The following is a 22,060-nucleotide window of genomic DNA, read 5'->3' as shown; positions in this document are numbered from 1 at the left end:
GCTTTAAAAAAAAAAAAAATACAAAACTGTAAATGTACAGTAACCTGCAACTGATGGCTTCTTTCTTAACTCTAGAAGTTCCTGCCTCCCTGGTTCTGCTTTCTTAACATCTCTGTCACAGTACTTTGCACTTTCTTGATATTGCCAACAGCAGATAAGCAGCTCGGTTTGAATATTGCTTTGGCTATTTTAAACAAACGGCCGGTAAGCATTGCGTTTATTTAGCTTGCTTTGTTTAATTCAAATGCATTTAAAAGCTACAACAACACGCTGCCAATATCTGCAACCGTGCGCTCCATCATATAAACACATTGCACAAAAAAAAGAGTAAAACACAAAGCTTTCTCAACTGGTGTATTGAAACGTCACTGCTACACACAGACTGACATACGCACACAGCCTGTCTCTCTTAAAGGGGAACGCACCAAAAGGCTGATTGCTATAACGCTTTCTTTCTGTTTACATCTCGGACGCTGCACTTGCTGCCAATCGCGTAGCCTAATTTTTATTTATTTATTTATTTAGCGAGGTGGTTAATTGATCAGGGCGGTTATGTGACGGTAGGATATGCAACGTTCCACTGTATGTTATTGTGGCAGGGCGTAAGCCCTGCACGTGTAAATAGTGTTGTGTGAAAGTAAGTTTGGCAGGGATGGGGTTAAATCTATCTCTGCCAACAATCACAGGTGGAATGTAGCCATTCCCCAATTGGGTAACTGAGTGCTAACTGGGGAATGGCCACATGTACATAAAGGAAGAGCACATTCTTTGTTGGGGTGGTGTTTTGGAGGAGAGAAGTGAAGGTGAATTCCCAGCCTGACCTCTGGAAGTGTTGCACAGCAAAAAGACAAAGCAAAACAAACATTCTTGAATTCTAAATTGTATAATAAAAAAAAAAACAAAGCAAAATAAAATCCCACTGGGAACACAAGCCTGCCTCTCTGAGAAACCTGCACTGAAATGAAACAGAGCTCAAGTATCTGGTTCTGCTTGATGTATTTATGTGTGGACTGCTGCCTTTGACAAATGGACTTTTAAATCCCAGCTGGCTGTTTCCCAGAGGAGAAAACTAAATATGATGTTGCAGAAAGTGTGGTCATCTTGGAAGTCTGATGTTTCCCACATCTCTGATCTGACTGGTGAATAGTTAAAAATCATACACAAATCCCTCTGTATTATGAAAAGCAAATTCTCTAACCAGTGCCGATTCTCTAGATCTGACAGTATTTTTTATTTTTTTTACATTCCACATCAAGGAAACACTCAGGAAGTAGTAATATAAAAGCATGCATCACATTCTAAAATCAGGTAGACAGAGACCAGCCAGATGGACACAATGCGGTCCCGGATCAGAAAGACCTCGAATGTGTTTACAGATACATTCTCTCCTAGCATGCATGGGGACTGAGCTAATCACACCTACAACTGCTTTACTGGTTAAACCTGGCCCACCGCACGCGTTCATCACGCCAATCTGACCTGGACCAGCCTGCACTTTAACTGAAATGAAACGACGCGGAACAATCTTTCATTAAACCACTGACATGGAACGCACTGTCGGACGCGCCTCAAGGCACATTTCAGAGGGAACATCATTTGTTTATTATTACTTTATCTTTTGCATGTAGGTAAAGAAAACCAATATTTCTGTAATCTTGTGGAAACAATGTATAGAAATGAAACATCAATCATTAAACATGTTACCTCAGAAATATTTACTATACCTCCAGTCTGTCGCTCTGTATTATAAAACCCAGGATAGCGTCATTAATCTGGATGAAGGGATATGAGTTATGTGGGGCTAATTACGTTAGCTTGTTTAAGAATTAATTAAAACAATTAATTAATTTGAATAATGACAATAGTTCAAATGAATGTGCGTTAATCAACTTGAATGAATACTATATGACCATTACCATATTAGATCATCGACTAAACACAATCTATTAGTTATCTGTTAAATAATCTGAATATTCATTCACGTTAATTAAGACCTCATCATAATCATTTTATTTAATGATGTGTATAAGATCGAAGAATTACAATGAACACGCACAACACCCTCAACCACAACAAGGTAGTTTAAAATATCATAGCAGTTTATTAGCTAAAAATAATAATGGTACAGAAAGGAAAAACTTAGAAAATCATCATGAGGTAACAATTCAGATACATATCAATTCAGCACCAGTAAACACTTATTCCTTGAATGTATATGCTTCTATATATGTCGTTTCTCAATAATGCATTTAGCTACAGTACAAGTGGAATCATATTGCTTTCCTAACATCCAGTATAGGTTCAACATCTCATTCTAACACAGTACGTTAACTCCTCTGTCTCAATCTCAGCACAGGCTGCGCGGCTCTGCCAGCAGGTGATGACGTCACTCTGCAGACAGTTCCCTCAGCTCAACTACACAGACAACGGCCCTGAGTCTACCGCTCACAGGCAAAATACCTCTAGTTAAACACCAACATTTATTATTAAAATGCAAAGCAAAACTTCTTCAATTACAATTCTTCTAATAACATATCACCGCTAACACAGAAAAAAAAACAATATGCCACGTCTGTCAAGACAGCAGCACCTTCGTGCAATTGGCATGTTGGAGGCTGGACTAGGGCAGCGTACTGTGGCTCGTCGTCTTGAGTGCTCACAACCAGCAATTTCAAACCTGGCGAGACTGTATAACCAAACACACTCTGTAAATGACAGGCCACGAACTGGGAGACCAAGAGTCACAACACCTGCCCAAGATAGACAGATCATTTTGCAGCATCTTCGTGATGTCAATTGTTAAATCAGCACCATAAAAAGTCACTGTACCTGCTCTGAAACAGAGTTTGTCATTTTTCGATCACATCTAGTGAATTTTATCCAAATATAATAATAAGTTTCTTCTGATGCTCAAATATAAGTGATAAGTTTCTTTTCTCTTAGCTGCAGACTACTGTATTACTGTTTTCGAGAACATAATCCAGACTTCCTGTGTGTCAAGGTCATCGGCACAGGTAACTTGCAGAGTTTAGAAGATCCTTATCTTAACTGGAGCGCTCACCAGGGCTGCCTTTATTGGCTTGTGGACTGTGGGCTTTAGAAGGGCCTTGCTGAGGAGCAAGCAGGTGACAGACAAGTTCCTGGAGTCAGCAAGCAGCTTGCCAATTAAATAACCCTGCAAATATGAAGCCTGCACAGAATCTAACATGATCTGTGACTTACGAGGAGTTGTCAGTGCAACAGCAGTAGCTTTTTAAATGACTGCAACAAAACGGTTCATAATATAACTTTACAGATATCACTATAGTACCAGACATGTTTTAAATGAAAAATACATGTCTACTATAACAGGAGTTTCTTTCAAAACTGGACATTTGATACCAGTATAGCGAGCGGAAGTACGTGCACAACAGGAAAGATTTAGGGAATTGTTTTGTTAACTAAAATCACTTTAATTTAATAAAGGTTCATTTAAAAAATATATTTATTGCAAAAAACATGTACATTCTCACCAACAGTACCCAGTAGAAACCATAGTTTATGCATCACTGCAAAATATGTTATTTAATAACTAAATCTAACTGTAAAAGCAGACAATAATAAGAATGACAGAATAATTCAAGCAATAAGTGGTTTATCTTGGTTGTACTTTAATGTAATCCCTTCCCGCCAGGTGTTCATGGTTTTCTATACTACTGAAGCTCTACAGAGCGAATGTTCACACATGCTTACGCAGATAAACCCACGCAAAGCTGTCTACACTTACCCTTATCCCCTCTCACTCACAGCACTGCAGCTCTTTATATTTGCATCTACTGGGCTGTGAATAAGCACACTAAATGAGAAACTACCTCTAACAGATGGAGCCTGGCAATCCACAGCTAATTCACCTCCTGCAATAAAACCTCTTCAAGCTGAACATCAGCACCTATTAGCCCCCTTGCCCCATATTAGAATGCCTGACTGGCCAGCTATAATTTTAATGACTCTATATCATTTGTTAAGGTTATTCGAAACTAGACTTCTACTTACAAAATAATAGGTCATTGTGACTTACAGTCACAGTATATGACAGTGCAGGAGGGCCGAGTTTGAAGGCACCTTAGCTTTTTTTAAAACCGTAATTCATCTCTCTATATGTACATGTATGCTACTGATGTGCGAAGTGACTTATTATACACACACAGTATAGTAAATGTACACACATGTTCCACACAGTGCATTGAACGCGTCCAGTATTTACTGCACTCAAGTTTGGACGATGTGGAGTTCACTGCATGTGTATAAACAAGTAATTGTGTGTTCACTGTGCTTACAAACAATGCTGTTGTCTGTGTGCTGGAGGAAGATTGACCGGGAGAGTTTGAAGCCCTTGCTTACACCCTGAACAGCAGGTACAATAATCCCATTGCTTTCTTTTCAAGTTATCCTTTTGCCTTATCAGCACTCAACCTGTTAAATATTTCAAGGCTCTCTGTGGAGCGGGCTTTCCACTTCACCGGCTTGATGTGCCCGTTTTAAGAAGCTGCTCTCCCTCCACCTGTATGGGCCAGGCGCTTTGCACTGCTGCACTGGAAAGAGCTATCGCACTCAGCACCCCGTGTTCACAAGGCTCCAGTTTATTTAACCACACAGAACCCACCGAGTCTAACACTGCTTTAACACTCTTCTAAGCACTCGCAAACTGCATTAGTTGCATTTCAAATTAGCCAAGAGCATAGACCTTTGATAGAACCATTGGCATATTCACTTTATTACAAACTATTAGGCAATATTGCCTCCTAATGTGCTTTGTTATGCAAAGGATTTTATTATAGATGATGTTAAGCAATAGTGGCCAATAGGAGAGTCTGCAACTACAACTGGGAATGAAGTACCACAGTCTCAAGTGTCCCAGAAGACAAACAGGTGGTTCTGCAGTATGTGATGCTGGAAGAGACTGGTGACTGACATCCCATTTGTGAAAGGCATCAATCAGTTTACATAACTCATAAATCACCTTTTTATTATCGGCAAAACACTCAAGTCACTTGCAAAGACTCAAAACCAGCAGATTTTAAAGAGCTGTAAATGTTGATCGGTATCAACGTTTTTCTTGCATTTGTTTTGTGCACGTTTAAACTGTTCTCTGATATATTGTTTAGTCTTTTTTTAACATTAAAATAATTGAACTAATTCAATTACAACATTCAAATAATACATGCAGTGTAATGAAAAATTTTGCAATACCATGTTGTGTATTTTGGCTTTTTTAAATGTATTTTTTTATGACTTATTTTTTCTTTATGACTCCCAGACTCTCCTCGGTGTGGGGTGCTGACCTGCACTAACCCAGCCTCTCCTTGGTGTGGGGTGCTGACCTGCCCTAACTCCCAGACTCTGGGGGTGCTGACCTGCACTAACTCCCAGCCTCTCCTCGGTGTGGGGTAATGACCTGCACTAACTCCCAGCCTCTCCTCGATGTGGGGTGCTGACCTGCACTAACTCCCAGCCTCTCCTCGGTGTGGGGTGCTGACCTGCCCTAACTCCCAGCCACTCCTCGTGTGGGGTAATGACCTGCCCCAACTCCCAGCCGCTCCTCATTGTGGGGTGCTGATCTCCCCTAACCCAGCCTCTCCTCGGTGTGGAGTGCTGACCTGCCCTAACTCCCAGCCACTCCTCGTGTGGGGTAATGACCTGCCCTAACTCCCAGCCGCTCCTCATTGTGGGGTGCTGATCTCCCCTAACCCAGCCTCTCCTCGGTGTGGAGTGCTGACTTGCCCTAACTCCCAGTCTCTCCTCGTGTGGGGCGCTGACCTGCCCTAACCCCCAGCCTTTCCTCAGTGTGGGGTGCTGACCTGCACTAACCCCCAGCCTCTCCTCGGAGTGGGGTGCTGACCTGCCATAACTCCCAGCCTCTCTTCGGTGTGGGGTGCTGACCTGCACTAACCCAGCCTCTCCTCGATGTGGGGTACTGACCTGCACTAACCCAGCCTCTCCTCGATGTGGGGTACTGACCTGCACTAACCCCCAGCCTCTCCTCGATGTGGGGTGCTGACCTCCCCTAACCCAGCCTCTCATCGGTGTGGGGTGCTGACCTGCCCTAACCCAGCCTCTCCTCGTGTGGGGTGCTGACCTCCCCTAACCCAGCCTCTCCTCGGTGTGGGGTACTGACCTGCACTAACTCCCAGCCTCTCCTCGATGTGGGGTGCTGACCTGCACTAACCCAGCCTCTCCTTGTGGGAGGTGCTGACCTGCCCTAACTCCCAGACTCTGGGGGTGCTGACCTGCACTAACTCCCAGCCTCTCCTCGGTGTGGGGTAATGACCTGCACTAACTCCCAGCCTCTCCTCGGTGTGGGGTAATGACCTGCACTAACTCCCAGCCTCTCCTCGGTGTGGGGTGCTGACCTGCACTAACTCCCAGCCTCTCCTCGATGTGGAGTGCTGACCTCCCCTAACCCAGCCTCTCTTCGGTGTGGGGTGCTGACCTGCCCTAACTCCCAGCCTCTCCTCGATGTGGGGTGCTGACCTCCCCTAACCCAGCCTCTCCTCGGTGTGGGGTAATGACCTGCACTAACTCCCAGCCTCTCCTCGATGTGGAGTGCTGACCTCCCCTAACCCAGCCTCTCCTCGGTGTGGGGTGCTGACCTGCCCTAACTCCCAGCCTCTCCTCGATGTGGGGTGCTGACCTGCACTAACTCCCAGCCTCTCCTCGATGTGGGGTGCTGACCTCCCCTAACCCAGCCTCTCTTCGGTTTGGGGTGCTGACCTGCACTAACTCCCAGCCTCTCCTCGTGTGGTGTGCTGACCTGCACTAACTCCCAGCCTCTCCTCGATGTGGGGTGCTGACCTCCCCTAACCTAGCCTCTCCTCGGTGTGGGGTAATGACCTGCACTAACTCCCAGCCTCTCCTCGATGTGGAGTGCTGACCTCCCCTAACCCAGCCTCTCCTCGGTGTGGGGTGCTGACCTGCACTAACTCCCAGCCTCTCCTCGATGTGGGGTGCTGACCTCCCCTAACCCAGCCTCTCCTCGGTGTGGGGTGCTGACCTGCACTAACTCCCAGCCTCTCCTCGATGTGGAGTGCTGACCTCCCCTAACCCAGCCTCTCTTCGGTGTGGGGTGCTGACCTGCACTAACTCCCAGCCTCTCCTCAGTGTGGTGTACTGACCTGCCCTAAGTCCCAGCCTCTCCTCGATGTAGGGTACTGACCTGCCCTAACCCAGCCTCTCCTCGGTGTGGGGTGCTGAACTGCCCTAACTCCCAGCCTCTCCTCGGTGTGGGGTACATACCTGCCCTAACTCCCAGCATTTCCTCTGTGTGGGGTGCTGACCTGCTCTAACACCCAGCCTTTCCTCTGTGTGGGGTGCTGACCTGACCTAACTCCCAGCCACTCCTCGTGTGGGGTAATGACCTGCCCTAATTCCCAGCCTCTCCTCGGTGTGGGGTGCTGACCTGCCATAACCCAGCCGCTCCTCTTTGTGGGGTGCTGATCTTCCCTAACCTAGCCTCTCCTCGGTGTTGGGTGCTGACTTGCCCTAACTCCCAGCCTCTCCTCGTGTGGGGCACTGACCTGCACTAACCCCCAGCCTCTCCTCGATGTGGGGTACTGACCTCCCCTAACCCAGCCTCTCCTCGGTGTGGGGTACTGACCTGCACTAACTCCCAGCCTCTCCTCGGTGTGGGGTGCTGACCTGCACTAACCCAGCCTCTCCTTGTGGGAGGTGCTGACCTTCCCTAACCCAGCCTCTCCTCGGTGTGGGGTACTGACCTGCACTAACTCCCAGACTCTCCTCGTGTGGGGTGCTGACCTGCACTATCTCCCAGCCTCTCCTCGGTGTGGGGTAATGACCTGCACTAACTCCCAGACTCTCCTCGATGTGGAGTGCTGACCTCCCCTAACCCAGCCTCTCATCGGTGTGGGGTGCTGACCTGCCCTAACTCCCAGCCTCTCCTCGGTGTGGGGTGCTGACCTCCCCTAACCCAGCCTCTCCTCGGTGTGGGGTGCTGACCTGCCCTAACTCCCAGACTCTCCTCGATGTGGAGTGCTGACCTCCCCTAACCCAGCCTCTCCTCGGTGTGGGGTGCTGACCTGCCCTAACTCCCAGCCTCTCCTCGGTGTGGGGTCCTGACCTCCCCTAACCCAGCCTCTCCTCGGTGTGGGGTGCTGACCTGCCCTAACTCCCAGACTCTCCTCGATGTGGAGTGCTGACCTCCCCTAACCCAGCCTCTCCTCGGTGTGGGGTGCTGACCTGCACAAACTCCCAGCCTCTCCTCGGTGTGGGGTGCTGACCTGCACTAACTCCCAGCCTCTCCTCGGTGTGGGGTGGTGACCTGCCCTAACCCAGCCTCTCCTCGGTGTGGGGTGCTGAACTGCCCTAACTCCCAGCCTCTTCTCTGTGTGGGGTACATACCTGCCCTAACTCCCAGCATTTTCTCTGTGTGGGGTGCTGACCTGCCCTAACACCCAGCCTTTCCTCTGTGTGGGGTGCTGACCTGCCCTATCTCCCAGCCTCTCCTCGGTGTGGGGTGCTGACTTGCCCTAACTCCCAGCCTCTCCTCGTGTGGGGTACTGACCTGCCCTAACTCCCAGCCTCTCCTCGTGTGGGGTAATGACCTGCCCTAACTCCCAGCCTCTCCTCGGTGTGTGGTAATGACCTGCCCTAACTCCCAGCCTCTCCTCGGTGTGTGGTAATGACCTGCCCTATCTCCCAGCCTCTCCTCGTGTGGGATAATGACCTGCCCTAACTCCCAGCCTCTCCTCTGTGTGGGGTGCTGACCTGCCATAACCCAGCCGCTCCTCGTTGTGGGGTGCTGATCTCCCCTAACCCAGCCTCTCCTCGGTGTGGGGTGCTGACTTGCCCTAACTCCCAGCCTCTCCTCGATGTGGGGTGCTGACCTCCCCTAACCCAGCCTCTCCTCGGTGTGGGGTGCTGACCTGCACTAACTCCCAGCCTCTCCTCGATGTGGAGTGCTGACCTCCCCTAACCCAGCCTCTCTTCGGTGTGGGGTGCTGACCTGCACTAACTCCCAGCCTCTCCTCGTGTGGGGCACTGACCTGCACTAACCCCCAGCCTCTCCTCGATGTGGGGTACTGACCTCCCCTAACCCAGCCTCTCCTCGGTGTGGGGTACTGACCTGCACTAACTCCCAGCCTCTCCTCGGTGTGGGGTGCTGACCTGCACTAACCCAGCCTCTCCTTGTGGGAGGTGCTGACCTTCCCTAACCCAGCCTCTCCTCGGTGTGGGGTACTGACCTGCACTAACTCCCAGCCTCTCCTCGTGTGGGGTGCTGACCTGCACTAACTCCCAGCCTCTCCTCGGTGTGGGGTAATGACCTGCACTAACTCCCAGACTCTCCTCGATGTGGAGTGCTGACCTCCCCTAACCCAGCCTCTCCTCGGTGTGGGGTGCTGACCTGCCCTAACTCCCAGCCTCTCCTCGGTGTGGGGTGCTGACCTCCCCTAACCCAGCCTCTCCTCGGTGTGGGGTGCTGACCTGCCCTAACTCCCAGACTCTCCTCGATGTGGAGTGCTGACCTCCCCTAACCCAGCCTCTCCTCGGTGTGGGGTGCTGACCTGCACAAACTCCCAGCCTTTCCTCGGTGTGGGGTGCTGACCTGCACAAACTCCCAGCCTCTCCTCGGTGTGGGGTGCTGACCTCCCCTAACCCAGCCTCTCCTCGGTGTGGGGTGCTGACCTGCCCTAACTCCCAGACTCTCCTCGATGTGGAGTGCTGACCTCCCCTAACCCAGCCTCTCCTCGGTGTGGGGTGCTGACCTGCACAAACTCCCAGCCTTTCCTCGGTGTGGGGTGCTGACCTGCACAAACTCCCAGCCTCTCCTCGGTGTGGGGTGCTGACCTGCCCTAACTCCCAGACTCTCCTCGATGTGGAGTGCTGACCTCCCCTAACCCAGCCTCTCCTCGGTGTGGGGTGCTGACCTGCACTAACTCCCAGCCTCTCCTCGGTGTGGGGTGCTGACCTGCCCTATCTCCCAGCCTCTCCTCGGTGTGGGGTGCTGACTTGCCCTAACTCCCAGCCTCTCCTCGTGTGGGGTACTGACCTGCCCTAACTCCCAGCCTCTCCTCGTGTGGGGTAATGACCTGCCCTAACTCCCAGCCTCTCCTCGGTGTGTGGTAATGACCTGCCCTATCTCCCAGCCTCTCCTCGTGTGGGATAATGACCTGCCCTAACTCCCAGCCTCTCCTCTGTGTGGGGTGCTGACCTGCCATAACCCAGCCGCTCCTCGTTGTGAGGTGCTGATCTCCCCTAACCCAGCCTCTCCTCGGTGTGGGGTGCTGACTTGCCCTAACTCCCAGCCTCTCCTCGTGTGGGGTACTGACCTGCCCTAACTCCCAGCCTCTCCTCGTGTGGGGTACTGACCTTCGAAAGCAGGTGCCAGCACAGAGCTTTTTGGTCCAGGTTCGATGCGGCTCACTGTAAGGTCACTCTCAGTCCCACCCTTCTTATTCAACATGCAGGTGTAGACAGTTGTACCTAGGAAAAAGAAACCCCTTTCCTGTCTTAAAACATTCTCCATGCCACACACTCACCACTCTGTGAATAAATGTTTTCCTACCCTCTGTCCTGTGTTTGTCTCCGCTTGTGTCCTGGACCAGAAGACACATTTGAATATTACATGGAGACAGACATACGACAGAGGCTAGGAGACACTTTTTACCATTTTGTCAATACCAAACCATTGAGATCTTTTAAGATTTGACTTGACAAAGTTTTGGGATCAATGAGTTTCTAGGAACCGGAAAAGTAATGTTCATTTATTGTCTTATGTTCTTATGTATTCTCTTTTCTTCTTCTTCCTCTTCTCCTCCTCCGTTATGTTGCATAGTCAAGTCTTTCAATGATACTCATCTGCAGTGGTGGGAAGGTTCACTCCCCTGTCAAGGAAAGACATCTCTTGCCAGGGGTGAAGCTTCCTAGAACCTTCAACTAACAACAGCTATGGGCACTTATATAAGGTATGTTAGTAACTTACAATGCACTTTGACCCCTGATTACAGCTCACAGTTAATTTTACAGATGACTGCTTACCAAGTGGCTTATTCAGATCTGCTGTGAACAGCCAGTCCGCTGCCTTTTTAGCATCAGTTCCCACCAGGTAGAACTTGCCGAAATAAGACATGTTAAACACTGCCACAGCATGCCTGCATGTCAAGCAGTCGCTCTTTATCTGGAAGAAAAGGAAGAAACCAAAGACGTTATATACCGGAGTACATAAATGGAGGCTCCAGGTCTGTCCATCTGTGCCTTCAACATGCAACCCCTAACTCTGTATCTAAGTGGCAGATCTCCAGATCTCCTTCATTCTGAAAGCCTCAGTACATACTGATCTCCAAGACACTGTTCTACACAGATATCTCCTTCATTCTGAAAGCCTGAGTACCTACAGGTCTCCAAGACACTGTTCTACACAGATATCTCCTTCATTCTGAAAGCCTGAGTACCTACAGGTCTCCAAGACACTGTTCTACACAGATATCTCCTTTGTTCTGAAAGCCTGAGTACCTACAGGTCTCCAAGACACTGTTCTACACATTTGTTGTTTATATTTATTTTAAAAAAAAATCTGTGGACGTCCATCTTTGATCTACATTTCTTGGAAAGCAAAAAAAGAGATGCTGGTAAATCGAATTGAACTCAGTGGGCTCTGTTTGTCAAAATAAGCCCAAGGCCAAATCTCTAATGGCTTGAAGTGTAATGTGTGTACTTCACAAATACACACAGAAAAAGGGAGCTTCTAAACAAAGAAACATCACCTTTAAAAAACAAAGTCAAATAGTGGGGACAGAGAGCTTTTCTTTCTGTCACAGATTCTTCGTACTCACAATGTCATGATGTGGTGGGAAGTCGAAGGTGTACTCTCTCCCAAGCAGCTTGTTGTACCTGTAATCAGTGTGTCGGGAGGAATCATAGGCCCCATAGTAATCATAGTCCAAGACCTGTCCACGTGGAAGCAGAAAGAATTGCATCGAATGAGCTATACTGACATAAGAACACTAACATGCCCAGATGGGGTATTGTTTGTTTTAATGGGGATTCACTTCATGTGCTGTAGCTGACTGCAGTAACTACAACATAGGTTATTAGATAACAGAAAGACCGTCCTCACCCCATCCCCAAATCCACAGTGTTGTACTTACAAAATCTGCAAATGAACTGTGTTGTGCAATATGCTACATATGTTTTACATCAAGCAAGATCATGGTGAATATGATTTGAATAGGATTTTATTCTTAAAGTTTGAATAAAACCGTTTTAAATCCAGTACTGGTCACAGAGATAGTGAGAGTGCATGCCTACCGGTGCAGGGCCTTCCTGACTGAACCACCCTGGACGCTCCCAGCCGTGCCTCTCCTGAAACACACAGCCCTGCTTCTCCAGCTCCTGCAACAACACCAACATTGATTCTATGTAAGATTCACACACTGAACTGCCCTGAACCAGTGTGGACCCTGATGAATAATAATGTGTAACATTATATTTTAGTCTTTTTCTTTTTTTTTAATTTAGTCGTTGCCAATTATTTTTTATTATTTTCTCCCCAATTTGGAATGGCCAATTATTTTTTAGGCTCAGCTCACCACTACCACCCCCGCGCTGACTCGGGAGGGCGAAGACGAACACACGCTGTCCTCCGAAGCGTGTGCCGTCAGCTGACCGCTTTTTTTCACACTGCGGACTCACCATGCAGCCACCCAAGAGCTACAGTGTCGGAGGACAACGCAGCTCTCGGGCAACTTACAGGAAAGCCCACAGGCGCCCGGCCAGATTACAGGGGTCGCTGGTGCACGGTGAGCCGAGGACACCCTGGCGGACCTAACCCTCCCTCCTCCCGGGCAGCGCTCAGCCAATTGAAGCTCCCGTCCTCGGTCGGCAAAGGAATAGCCTGGACTCGAACTCGCGACATCCAGACTATAGGGCACATCCTGCACTCCACGTGGAGCACCTTTACTGGATGAGCCACTCGGGAGCCCTTAAAGAGTACATAGTGGGGTTCCGAAAAATATAGCGTTATACAGTCCCACATGCTGCTACAACTGTTTAAATAACACACCTGTCATTGTTCTTTTCACTGGTAACATCCCGACAATGTTTTACACTCTTAGTCTGTTTCAAAGCTATTTTTGAAATGGTCGCTCTAGTGCACTGGGATTTGAGATCTGTCCTCTAAATCATTGCAGGAAAAAAACCCTAAAAAACATAACTAGTGCTCTGGCTATTCTTTTCCGTACTACATCATGGATAAAACCTGACTTGTGTTTTGGCAAGGTGCAACATTAATAGTAACTGTATTTATTTATTTTTACTGTAGAGGATCCTCTTTTTAAAAAAAACAAACAAAAAAACAACATTTAGCAGCCCATCTGCCTGTGTATCCCTGCCGACATCCGGTGACATCACCAGGTGGGGTGCCATCTTTATGCTCCAGTGATGTCTGGGTGCAGAGATGTAATAATTCAGTGCGGCATAAGTATGAAGTCTTTTAAAAGCTGTCCGTTATGTGAACTGGAGAAATCATTAATAAATAATATCCTGTCGCGGAATGCAGCACTGTTGGTTAGGAAGCATGAATGTGCAGGAATTCTAAAACATAAAATATGTCATCTGAGAAGTGGTTTAAGAGTCTCTAGATCTGACCTACAGACAGATGCACTCCAGTCACAGCACTTTGCATGCACTACTCGGGTATATTTATTCACTGTTCACTCAAGAAGTGTATAGCGATCAGATGAAAGATCTGATAAGGGATAGTTTATGAATACCCTTGCAAACCTGTCATTTAAACCTGAACATTAACATTTTGATCCTGGGAATAGTCCATGTGATTGGGATGGAACTAACATGCCCAGTTTATTCTCCTGTTACAAACTGGTTGCAACAGCATCATTTATTAAATGTATTTATTGTAACTTAATGACACTGAATGTTTTTCCTCCAAATAGGATTCCTGTTGCTGCATTCATAAAGCATTCTAGTTCACTTTTAGAATTATTTTAGAATGAATTCCTTTGTATTGTATACACCATTAATTTAAACATGTTATTTGAATCCTTTTGTCACCCATTTCAAATCCAGTTTAGATACCAAATAAATGCAAGATGGAAAGAATGAATGCTTTTGAATCTAAAGAATGGTTAAAATAACCCCGTTCCTTTAGGACTGGAGGCATGGTGTTCCAATGACAGCAGCCCTCCCTCCATCCGCCACTCCTGAAGAGATTTATGAGCCATGTCATAAACAATGCAGCATTACTCCTCTTCACACTTTCCATCCCTGCACTTAAACATCATAAGCCCTTCATCATTCTTTATGACTCAGGATGGCGTTGGTGTGATTTTGTGTTTTAAATCTGGCCCAGTTCTGTCGCAAGAAATTTAGTAGGACACTTTTTTTTTTGCAGTGGGAAGCAGAACTTCAAATCTGCAGTTCCCCATACTAATGCTTGGTTAAACAGCCATTACAACCTTTTAGACAACTTTAATAGTTTAGCATTCATATTAATACAGTGTGTGCTGAAATGAGAACTAATACCCAGCTGACAAACAGCATACTGTGCTGTGCAGACCTGCCTGCTTCATTTTAAACACACAGAGCTTTCTGCACTACATTAACTGTGTTTATTTATTCATGTGTTTTCTACAGAGTGGCACTTACACTTTGCATCCTTTATATCTTTACAGTATTGAAGAATAGTAAATAGATACTTTGCTGCTTCGCAGGTCATACCACAGGCATTTTATGTAAATTAATTTAAATTGGTTCATTATGTAGAAAGCCGTTATGATTAACTGTACCCTACTTGGGGTTCTCATTGATGGGCGGTAACTAGGGAAGAAAGTTCCATGAAAGGAGTCTCAAAACAAGGGGCAAGTGCTAAGGCATCCCAGTCATACAAACCAAAGCTTACATTCTTTGGTATTTTTCTTTTTAGTGTAACCAGAAAATAAATAACATTTAAATAATTCTCCTGGTGAGCTAGCATTCATGACTACAATTTTGATGTGTTTTTTGTTCTCTTTTATTAGATATGAGTTTTAGCTAATACGTTATCTATACTCTACAATCTAAAGCACTTATCCTGTCAATCGTACTTGGTATATGATTAAGGTGACCAGATTTTTAAGTCCTTAAACTGGGAAAGTATGGAAATATTGTGAATAACTTCCAACTTCCAAGCTACCAGGAAGCTCTAGGGTTTTTATTTTCACTTTGGCCATGTTTGATATTCAGAGTGAAATCTTTTACTTTCAAAACCTTTTTTTGTGAATTAATGATCTTTTTGTCTTTGAAATTTTATTTCTACACAACAAGTATAGTTATTACATTACACAGTAGCTATTCAATAATATCAAATTCCGAGATTCTATTTTATTGCTGATTACTGCTGCAAATCGAGTCCCTTTTCTGCCTAAGAAACTGCATCTTCTCTCTGATTTCTACTTTCCATCTCTTTCTGTGCTATCCTCCAGTGTCCAATCTGCAAAGCCAGCCCCTCCTGTATGAAAACATTACATATCTCAATATTTATATTTATTAAATGGTTACTTCATATAATCGTTACTTTAAAAATATTTAATTAATTTCTTACCATTTAATGGGACACAGTATTTGTTCTGTATATTTTTTACCTATATATATATATATATATATATATATATATATATATATATATATATATATATATATATGACTCTGTGGAGAACAGCAATCCACACAAATCCAAGCAGCTGTTTATTCATTTGTTTAATCAAATGAATAACCTGATCAACACCAATGGGGTTATGGATCATGTCTTAAAAGGGCAGACTGTTATCGTAGCTGTGATCCAGCAGTGTTTTTGTCACCAACCACAACTGGCGTTTCATTGGTACTGGTTTTAATTAATTTGAAAGTGGGAAATAAAGCTGCTGACATTGTGACTGTGTACTGTAACATTTATTTATTGAAATATTTCAGACAATGACAGATTTTTACTGATAAGCCCCTGGACCCACGCAAAAAAGAAGGTTTTTATAGTGTTAAAAAGAACAGGGATACAGTATATTGTGTTGGGGACAAAAATATTCTTTCAATTCATGTCACTCCAAAGCAACATGAATTTGACACCAACTGTGTGGGTGGTGGATATCCAATCCCTGCTCTTTCCAAATCATCCCACACACGATTGAAACGATTAAGATCTACGTACTGGGAAGCACATTCGGATAGACATCAATTTTAAACAGTTAAAAAAAAGGGAATATAGTTTCAAAAGACAACTAGAATGAGACTCAAATGGCTCTTCTGCCACAAGGGACTGAAGTCTGGTATTGCAAAAGTACACCTGCCCAGACAGTATAAAGAGCTGGACAAATTACAGGTCATGCAGTGTGGCCCCGGCGGGCTGAGTGGACAATCCTGCCCCTGGGAGCGTGAATGCAAGGATTTACCAAAGCCTGCTAAAAATAAATACACGCTGACCACTAAACAGAGAAACAGCTGAAAGAAACACTTTCAAATATAGCACAGAGTCTACAACAGTCAAGGCTTCCGAATGTAAATATAGTACACAACTGATTTGTTACCTGTACTCAACAAATGTTTCGCAACTCTGGGAGGTGGGACAGCCCCAAAACACGTTGCCTAACTTTCCTTATATTCATATTCACTCACATCCTAAATCTCTTCTCCCATTCACATCTAACTAAACCATTCCCCATGCCTCTTTATTCAGTGATCAGGCATTTATCGTTCCTCAGCTAAGGTTTGTGGTCAAGTTTAGCTGTCACATGTACAATCCAGTCATACATTCATTGCTCATTTTATTTACTCAAGCGGGGATTGTCCTGAACTTCTGAACTTACATAAATCTTTTAGCACTCTATGATAACTGGCACACTCAAGACAAGTTTACCCACAGTCTGTTCAAAGCCAAAAGAAATACAAAAAGGAAAAAAATAAACCGAAGCATTTCACTAGATTAGTCTCCACATCAATAGACACTGTACTCCGTTCTAAACTTTTAAAAACATGAAGTTAAAGGTGAATCATGCAGCACGTTGACATCCTCTGGGGCCGAGTTATGCAACTGTGCCTCTCTGACTAATCAAGATCTCCTTGCAGTGGTGCGCATCTGACAAACATACTGTACTTACATTAAACAAGGATTGATTAAATCATGTCTGTGATTAAGGAAACACCTTTGTGTGTTTTGACACGAGGTGGCATTGACTCCACAGAGTGTTTTCAAGGTGTCTCAAGGGATGTTAAGGAGGCTGTGTGGTCCAGTGGTTAAAGAAAAGAGCTTATAACCAGGAAGTCCCCGGTTCAAATCCCACCTCAGCCACTGACTCACTGTGTGACCCTTAGCAAGTCACTTAACTTCCTTGTGCTCTGTCTTTCGGGTGAGGCGTAATTGTAAGTGACTCTGCAGCTGATGCATAGTTCACACACCCTAGTCTCTGTAAGTCGCCTTGGGTAAAGGCGTCTGCTAAATAAAACACATAATAATAATAATAATAATAATAATAATAATAATAATAATCACCCATTCCGTCTTTAATACTGTATTTCACACAGTAGTCCACAGACTAGAATTAGCTGTCATGCTCAATTCTGACATGGCAGATTGTACTCTTCTTAAGAGTAGCCATTGCCATCAGGGTACAAGTGCAGCATTGTTGGGAAAATGTGATCTGCAACAATGCTTAAGTAAAACTACAGTGTTTTAAAAAGTGAGAGCAAGTCTAAAAGCAAGGTTTCACATGTCAATTTTTACTGCAAAGCAAGTGTGAGGCTCAGTTTTGTTTTGTTTTCCGAGGATGTTCAGTTATTTCTGTACATTTCATTTTCTTGAGTGTCTGAAACACAATGTGTTTCGTTAAGCAACTTAAAAACCACCCACAGCAATTTAAGATTTATGTAAAACCTCTTAAACCCAAAGCATATGTCCTCTAGGTATGCCAAATCACACCTGGGCATGCCTTTGCCTCATTGTTAGTGCTGGGCTATGGTAGTATTGCAAATACAAGACATGCCTGCTTCTTAGCATGGAGCTCTGACAGATCAAACTCACACAGAGCAATGCCCACAACGATAACTGAAAGGAAAGTCTTATCTGAAAGGGAACTGTCTTTATGAGTTTGTCAATAGGTCTACGTGTGTTGTAAATCTCCTAAACAAGCACCACATGGAATATCTTTGGAAAGCCATTATGACAACTAAAATCACCACTTGGTTAATCAATGCAAATAAACCCAATCAAAACAGACTCAACCACACATACCAGCAGGACATCGGGGAAACAAACCAAGTGACCTTCAACAGGCTAGGCCCGAGTAAATCCAGAACAGTATAAAACTAGAAACGGGAGTTTTTCTGAACAGATAAACATTAAAGAGCAGTATACGTCAGTTAAGAGCACTGTTACAAACCAATATCAAGCTTCTCTTGAACTGAGAAATCATAGAATACAGCTGTGCACCCAATATTAGGAAACCATAGCAACCATATCAGGTCTCCAAAACATCTTCTATGTTACCTATGTTCAAACTTCCTATCGGCTCCCAAAAACTTAACACTTTTAACTGTGATATAAGGAGTACATTTGATAGTCTCTCTTTTAAGTGTTTTAAAAATGATCTCTGTAAATTGTTTAGGGGATTATGTAAATGTTTTGATGCTGATTAAGGATCCGCACATGTGCAGGTGAATGTCCTTTGCTTAGGACTCCTACAATGATAAAGTCAGTACCACACATGATATTGTCAGGGGTGCAGTCATAAATCCAAAAGTACCGGGACGCCAACAAAACATACATTTCTTAAACAAAAATGATACAGATTCCTGTTATACTTGTCCATTGAGGTAACATTTAACAGGTTAATGCATGTGACTTTTATAGGCTACTCCCCCAGTCAGTGGTGCCAGATTGGCGGTTTTCCAGCCAAATTTGTCTTGTCTTGAAAGCATCTTGCAGGTAAATACTGTCTTTGGTGGTTTAGTTATTTTTATCGTGCAGTTATTTTAGTTATTTTTATCACTGGATGTGACTGAAAAATGACAAACTGTTTTAGAGCAGGTGCAGTGACTTTTTATTGCGCAGATTAACAACTGACATCATGAAGATGCTGCAAAATGATCTGTCGATCTTGGTCAGGTGTTGTGACTCTTGGTCTCCCAGTTTGTGGCCTGTCATTGACAGTGTCACTGGTTATACAGTCTTGCCAGGTTTGAAATTGCTGGCTGTGAGCAGCTAAGACGGCGAGCCACAGTACGCTGCCCTAGATCCATCATGCCAATTGCACGAAGGCGCTGCTCTCTTGACAGACGTGGCATATTGTTTTTTTTCTGTGTTTTTCTTTATTGCTTTTATTCAAGCTTGCAATTCAACAGCTGAAATCACTCCATATCCAGTGTCCAATGAACTCTCTCACTAATTAGGTGATTAAGTGCATATGCTTCAGTCATAGTCACTCAAGTGTGTCATGGTCAAGGATAAATGATTGAATGACTAAAAAGAAACCAAAAACATTTAGTCAATGTCCATCATTTATATACCTCGAAAATAAATGTGTTATAATAGTGATACGTTTCTTTTGATGCTCAGTATATATTAAACCTTAAATGTAAGTGTGGTTTTTGGCTGCTTTAAAAAAACAATTTGGATACTACTTCTTCATCAGCATTTTTACTAAAAACATTGTTAGCCCTATTAAACTTTAGTACTGTAGTTTGTAATAGAAGTTCCTAATGTTATTGCATCACAAGGATGACTGACTGAATCGTACAATTGTGCAGGAATCAGGAGATGTGGGTGACTCTGATTAGTGTACCATCAGCAGTGGCATGTAGGGAATCTGTTTCCTAATGCCTACTCAATGGCATGGTACAGAAAGACTATTTTAATTTCCACACGAAAAAGAGATTGCTTCATTGAAATTATTCTTAAATTGATTCTTAAGTTAACTCTCAAGTCAAGGTTCTGCCTATTGAAAAAAGTTCCATCGCGTTCCGGCTTGACTACACCACTGGATATTGTGTTGTTTTATTGTATATGTTTGTTGACAGGACCCCCTTGTTAATGAGATCTAGGTCTCAATGGGTTAAATTCCTGTATAAATAAATAAATACATTAAAAAAAAAAACTTGACCTAGAGAATTGTTCTAGAACTACCAAAAATAAGTTAAAACCAAAGTAAATGGGCAATTTTCATTTGGAAATTAAATAAAAAACAACAATATGTAAAATTGTAAATAATAATAATAATAATTATAATAATAATAATAATAATATAAAATGTACAGTGTGACAGACTCTATCCATAAGAGTCCACATTTTCAATGAGGATCCAAAATGACTGCTTTAATAAAATCTGCCCTGGCCACCGATACAGAACTGTCACATATAGACATAATTTAAAATGAAATTACAGCAATAAAAACAGACTGCACAAAAATTAATAATAAGTGATGAGTTCATTATAAAAATACAATCTTCTGTAGCCATTGCATTGTGGAATGACTGAACATTTTGAAAGGTATCTTTAATTTTTAACCAAGGTGATTACACAGTCACTGAGCAAATCCAGTCAGGTTGAGAATCATAAATTAAATCAATCCCAAAATAATTTACAGATGATATATCTATATCCTGTTTGATTCAGCAATGCAGATCCAGGCTAATTAAACTGTATAAATGAAAATATCTGATTTTCAGACAGATATAAAATAATGATTAAAAATATATTTTTAAATGTATGAGGTATATAAATATAAGGGCACTCCTAAATTCAGAATAAAACATTAATTTACTGTAAACTGTGGGGCTGAAAGTTTTAAAGACTACTAGATTTTGGGCAATATCTAGAAAAGGGTGCATTTGTGAACAGAAACAAAGCATCCCCTGAGACTTACTGCAAAGAAACGCCATCTCTGGTAGAATGACTTGTAAACGTGTTGTAAAATTGATATGTGAAAAAAATCAGATGTGGTTGTAAAATGAAAGAAATGTGGTGGAAGGTTAAAACAAACGTGACCACAAAACAGTGATGGAGCTGTTAGATTTGAGGAATTTCCATAGTACTGCAGCTGCAAGCAGAACATTTTTGAGATTTTAGCAGTTGTAGAAGAGTGGTGACGGATTTGAAAGTCATACAAGCCCGCCTAACAGACATGTTTAAGTACGAAATGAATAGGACTATAAAGTGCTTGGATAGTTTGGGCTTCAGAGCACAGAATACAGGTGTCTACCGAGTATGACACCAGTATCTCCAATCGTTGGGTCTTTATCATCTGGAAAAGGCACATGACCACAATATAAGCGGCCATAAGACACTGGTCAAAATTAAGAATGCCTTTGGATTTTTTCCCTAAGAGTTCCAGAACATTGAAAATATGAATGAATATGAAACTCATGCAAGCTCACAGGGTGTATAATAAAGGTGTCTCTAAAAATGGGGTACCTAGAGATGAAAAGGAATTACCTGTGTGTCTTATTTGTTTCTTACCATTTTTTTTTTGTTTTGTTTTATAAAACTTTGAAGTGGAGCAGATGTAAGGCAACATGTGATGTTATTTCTGGAGCACTATTTTAGGAGTATCCACGTCACACAGTAGCCTAGCAACACGTTTCCCAGATACACACTCTAACATTCACACATCCACCCTCATACCACAAAATCACAACTAAACATTATTTAGTGTGACAGTGGCATTTGTTAAAGAATTATGATGATTATTTTTGGAGGAAAAATCTAGTAGAAAGTGGTATAAATTAAAATGTTAATAGGGGCGGCGAAGGGATGTGAAGTCTAATTGTTGGCTTCTTTGTGCCACTAATGGAAGATTTATACAAGTTCCATAATCTATTTCTGTCATTAGTATTAATTCTCCAACTAAGTAAGACATACAGCCTCCCTGGCCAGGAAGAGAAAGGATGGGCTTTATATATATATATCATATTTTATCATGTATGACTTATGTAGAAATTCCACAGCACTAAATGTATCTCTTGCAATAGGAAGGGTAAAAAGAACAAAAAAAAATCAATCAATTTTAGAACTTCAGTGATGTGGCAAAG

At 43.8% G+C, this 22,060-nt stretch overlaps 1 protein-coding gene across 2 annotated transcripts in view; it reads right to left on the bottom strand.

Moving 5' to 3' along the window:
* The window catches only part of LOC117396956 (sarcosine dehydrogenase, mitochondrial-like), a 121,667-nt gene that overhangs the window by 57,769 nt on the left and 41,838 nt on the right, over nt 1-22,060 (bottom strand). For both annotated transcript variants that reach the window (XM_059005306.1, XM_059005307.1), the window contains 4 exons: nt 12,301-12,384; nt 11,826-11,939; nt 11,032-11,170; nt 10,363-10,476 (listed from right to left, as the gene is read on the bottom strand). In XM_059005306.1, coding sequence (XP_058861289.1) covers nt 10,363-10,476; nt 11,032-11,170; nt 11,826-11,939; nt 12,301-12,384 — 451 coding nt within the window. The remainder of the gene's footprint in view (nt 1-10,362; nt 10,477-11,031; nt 11,171-11,825; nt 11,940-12,300; nt 12,385-22,060) is intronic.

This window comes from Acipenser ruthenus, chromosome 31 (genome assembly GCF_902713425.1).
Source record: "Acipenser ruthenus chromosome 31, fAciRut3.2 maternal haplotype, whole genome shotgun sequence".
Lineage (NCBI taxonomy): Eukaryota > Metazoa > Chordata > Actinopteri > Acipenseriformes > Acipenseridae > Acipenser > Acipenser ruthenus.
Note: the sequence above shows the minus strand (reverse complement) of the source record. Positions and strands in the feature narration are given on the sequence as shown.